The 5,000-nt window shown below is 47.3% G+C and overlaps 1 protein-coding gene across 1 annotated transcript in view; it reads right to left on the bottom strand.

The window, feature by feature from the left end:
• Window positions 1–5,000, bottom strand: part of trabd2a (TraB domain containing 2A) — an 84,854-nt gene that overhangs the window by 8,816 nt on the left and 71,038 nt on the right. Inside the window, exon 6 of the mRNA XM_063211429.1 lies at window positions 2,189–2,437. Within this exon, the coding sequence (XP_063067499.1) occupies window positions 2,189–2,437 (249 nt within the window). The remainder of the gene's footprint in view (window positions 1–2,188; window positions 2,438–5,000) is intronic.

Raw genomic sequence — 5,000 nt, 5'->3', positions numbered from 1 at the left:
ACATGCACACACGCACACGCACACACACACACACACACACACACACACACACACACACACACACACACACACACACACACACACACACACACACACACACACACACACACACACACACACACACACACACACACACACTCTCTCTCTCTCTCGCACACACGCCACCACTGCCTAGCTCTGCCACTCAACTTCTCCTTGAAGGTTTATTACAGCAAATTATTGGGTGTGTTTACGGTCATAATTGAGGAGTTATTAACTCCCCGAGTTTGACTTTGGCCGCTTGTGCACAACACTAAAGCCATCGTAAAGCACATAACCTGAACAGCATTTTGGCGACTAACGACACCGAAACACAGGGAAAGGGAGGAAAAAATAATGACCCTTGTAAATTAAGTTTTTGAGCGCCATAAAATCCGCCGCACAACACAATAAATCATATTTCGTGCCTTTAAGAAAAAGCGGTGCACGGACGTTTTGGATGTTGGACTCTTGTGTGGACGACTGCGTGGGATTCATCATCAAAAATATTTCCCACAAGTATGCTTGCAGCTTGGCCAGTTAACCATCACAACCTTGTGAGTTTGAATATAGACTACAGAAGACTACTAACATTTGCATGTGAAATAGACATTTTTAAAATATTCCGTTCATATAAAACTATGTTCACTAAAACTGCTCAGTGTCCTGCAGCGGGGTGTATATTTAAAAGCTTGTTATTGTCCTTTCTCAATATACGCTTACTAATACAATTCTGTCTCTTCCCAAAAGGGGTAAATAAAAATAAATACAGCTCTACTTATTTTAATTTGACATTCCCTGGCCCACATTCCCTGTCTGAAAGCTTTTTGATTGTGACATTACAGTATGTGATCCCTTTCAAATCTTTGACACTGTTACCAATCCAACTTGTAACCTCTCCAGTGTGTACTGTAGGTGCTGCCCACCTCTACTCATGACAGGCATTAAACTACAACTATCCATCACTATTCTATTGCAATACTTATTAGCCTTACTATAAATTATAGTACGGCTAATATGTATTGCGATGGAATTGTGATGATTGTAATAATGCAATACATGAACAAATACTGATGTCTGCTAATGTTAACATGACAAAAAATAATACTGCATGGACTGCCCATTTTCTTCAACTGCATTCCATTTATATTCTAGGCTATAGGCTACTCTGCTCGTAATACTATCGGTGCTTACATCTCCTTGATGCAGACCAACAGGTCATTACACTGCATATATATATAGGCTATCCCTCTTACTATGTTCTTAATATACATGTATTAGGGTTGTTTATGATTAAAATAACAGATAATGCTTGTATTTCCTTCCCACGCTCTGTATTATGTTCTATGTATATATGAGTTATATTCTGTTATGCCCATGATAATAGCGGAGCACTGCTCACCTTTCCTAAATTTGGACCCAGAGGTCATTAAACTGCATAGACATAGGCTATATCTTATCTGCTCATGTTAATACCAAAACATATATGGTATACAGTATCATTTCCTCTTGCATCCTTTTTTATATTCTACTAGGTTCTGCTAAAGTTCACATCGGTGCACTGCTCATCTCTTGTCGATGCAGACTCAGTGGTAGTTGAACTGCCAGTGGTGCTTTTTCTGCTCATTGAGCCTCCCACTTTCTTCTAAGGTAATTTACTACTGCATTGTCTGGCCAACATTTTGTCATTGTCTGACAAAAACACATATTGCATACATATTTTACGTTCTTTTTTAAATCCCAGGGAGCATGTTCTGCTCATGTGCTCGCCTCTCCTCAACGCGTCCCCCGAGATTGTTACACTGCTTATATGGAATACATAGGCTATCTACTGTATGTTCTGCAATGTATGTATGCTCATGCTAATATTGGTGCACTGCTCACCTCTCCTCGATGCGGACCCAGAGATTGCTGATACTTAACCCCTTAGCGCAGAGCCTATGTTATAACCATACTGTCTCCAAAATTGTAATGGCTATGTCTTAATCTGTTACTTAAGGCCCTCGGTAATGTCATAGCAATGTTATTATGATGTAGTTGAGTATTTTCAGCAAATTGTGAATAGGCCCACCGGCGACCCCATCTGCACTAAGAGGCTACTGCATAGGTTGTCTTCTGTGTATATAGTGTATGTTCTGTGTGCTCATGTTAATCCTGGTGCACTGCTCACCTCTCCTCGATGCGGACCCAGAGGTCGTTGAACTGCCGGTGGCGCTGCTTCTTCTGCTTGTTGCGCCTCCTCTTCTTCAGCTTGCGCTCCACCTTCTCCAGCAGCTCTAGGCTGTCGGGCAGCAGCATGTGCGGCAGCGCGCCGCCCTCCTCCTCCTCCAGGGGGTGCCGGTCCTGTGGCTCGTGCAGGAAGGGCTCCAGGGGGGAGAAGGTCTCCAGGTCAGGGTCCTCACCCTCCAACCGCGAGCCTCTGGGGGTGGTGGTGGTGAGTGGAGAGAGAGAGAGAGAGAGAGAGAGAGAGAGGTAGAGAGAAAGAGAGAGAGAGAGAGACAGAAGACAGAAGACAGAGAGAGGGAAAAGGGAGAGACCGAAAGAGGGAGAGAGCGCGAGGGAGAGAAAGATAGAGAGAGATGGATAGAGACACAGACAGAGCGAAAGAGGGAGCGACAGATGGGAGAATGATTTGTTAGGACGAGGCATGTTTCAGAGCTCCAGTGGGATTCTGAGTTCTTCCAGTTAACAACTGAGCAGTGCGGCCTTGACAGGCCAAACTCCTGTCAGAGGATCTTCAAAAAGCCCACTGATACGCCGTGTTACATGCTCCACAGTTCTAAGGTTATAGCAAAAATAAGGAAGGGGTGAAGACTGACTGGAAAATGATTACTTAATGATGAGAAAAATATGGCGTCCTTGATGCGGTCGACCGTCCAGCTATCTTCCCTCCAAACGGAGACATGACAACGGATAATAAAAAAAACAACAACACGGGAATGCCCTTGAAAAATATTTCAGAAAATGCCAGACGTGAGGAAGAGGGGCCCAGGACAATTTTGCGCCAAACACTCCCATCTGTTTTAATGTTATTTTCTCTAATGGGAACATTAGGGAGGCTTGATGTCTGTGGCCGCAACATTTCTGGTGGAAGTGGTCAGGGGAGGGTGTGGGGTGGAGGGTTGGAGGCTGGTTGGGCTCTAATCCTGGCTGAACAAGAGATAAAAGGGGAGCATCTGCTTTTGATGAGTGTGCCGCTCTGGCCATCCCGATATTTTTTCTTTATTAGCGCACACATACATGTGGCTTCAAATGGTGTCTCAAACACGACAGGAATTCATTACAGCTGCACTGGCGCAAATAAAAGTGGAGAGCCAAAACCCCCGTCGACTCGCCTTGCTTCGCGGCGCATTTACAATGGAACTTTCCGGACCCCGGCCTTTCCAATGTCTCCTCCAATCTGCCATCTCATCTGTTTCATAGATGCTTTGGTGTGTGTCACTATCTTGGTGTGTGTGTGTGTGTGTGGTGTGGATAAATGTGGGATGTGTGTGGTATGGTTAAAAGTGCAGTGTGTGTGTGTGAGTGTGTGTGTGTGTGCGTGCGAGCGTGTGTGAAGATATGTGTGTGGGAAGGGACACTCCCTTTCCCAGCTTCTTGCGAGCGAGCATATCTTAGATCTCGGCGTGATAAGGAAGAGATTGTTTTTCCAGGGGTCGTGCGGGATATCTCTCCTCCACATCTCTTCACGCTGCCGCTGCTCTCTGATGTGATGTGAGCTGGCCTGTCGGATGGAGGGCTCAGAGCGCAGAGCACAACAGCAACACGCGCAGATGTGATCCGCCGCGGCGGAAGCGAACTGAAAGACAAGAGGTGAGCGGAACGCCGGGAGATCCGGAGGGAGAGATAGCCACCCAGGAAGAGGGATCGGCCTATAAAAAAAAGCTGACGACGGATCACGGAGTGACCCGAGACTTCTTGGACACAGGAAAGGACTCGTGCCTTCACCCCCCCAACCCCCCTCCTCCCTTCTTCTCCTCCAGAGAGCTGTTGTCTGTAATTAAAAACCATTACGAGCGAGGCTCTCACCTCTTTATGGGGCAGTATGTCTTCAAGCCAGAGTCGTCGACATGTCAGGCATGCCTGGACCCCTTATCTTAGGGAGGCCTGCTTTATTTGGGCTAACCGCTGACAGAGCGAATCAATGAGCAAATACTGCTTGACTGCTTCTGAAGAGCTGTGAGCTTTACCACGGTATGTGACGAGGACAGTAAACACAATCTCACTATTAAATCCGGTCAAGCAGATTACCGCAAGCAGCTCCACACTCTCTGCTGCTGTAGACAAAGCAAGAACGGAGCCCTTTTAGTGCGATCAGTGTGGAGATCTCTCTCTCGCACACACGGAGCTCAGGCCTATGAGGGTCGTTTATTGTATTAGCGGCACATAACTCACGCAACCTTTCCTTGTCGCGCGATTGGCTCATTTTTCACCCCAGCTCTTTCTGAACCCACTTAGGCCTCTGCATCTGGTTGGGTCCACAGTCTCTATAGCTTAGTGATTTACAACAGGCCTCCACAGATGGATGGACGGCCCGGCGGGGACGTGTAGCGCTAGTTCGAAAATGTGTTTTTTTTCCCCTTCCGCCGTTCACTTACGGTAGAGTGCAAGTCACTTTCCTTGTCAAAGCCAGGGAGGGCCATCGCATGAGTGGCAGAGATTGTGGGGTGGCGTGAGTGAGTGGGTGGTGGAGGGGTTGGTGGGGTGGGTATGCACAGTGCATAAAGAGTCCTTTCTGAGCAGGGCCAGGGGACCCCATGGGACACTCTGCAGCTGATTATGTGTGTGGGTTTCTGGGGAGGCTTTTCTGTGTCAGCGGGACAGGGGCCGCGGGTCTCTCCGTGCTCTCTGTTTCTCGTCTGTGGTTGCACTGCCCACAAGGAGGCATTCTCATACAGAGAAACAAAAGAGTGCAAGCGGCCTGTACTCTTTACTCAGGACCGCAGAGGGGAGGGAGGTTCAGGATGCAGTTATACCAGGGT

Source organism: Engraulis encrasicolus, chromosome 11 (genome assembly GCF_034702125.1).
Source record: "Engraulis encrasicolus isolate BLACKSEA-1 chromosome 11, IST_EnEncr_1.0, whole genome shotgun sequence".
Lineage (NCBI taxonomy): Eukaryota > Metazoa > Chordata > Actinopteri > Clupeiformes > Engraulidae > Engraulis > Engraulis encrasicolus.
Note: the sequence above shows the minus strand (reverse complement) of the source record. Positions and strands in the feature narration are given on the sequence as shown.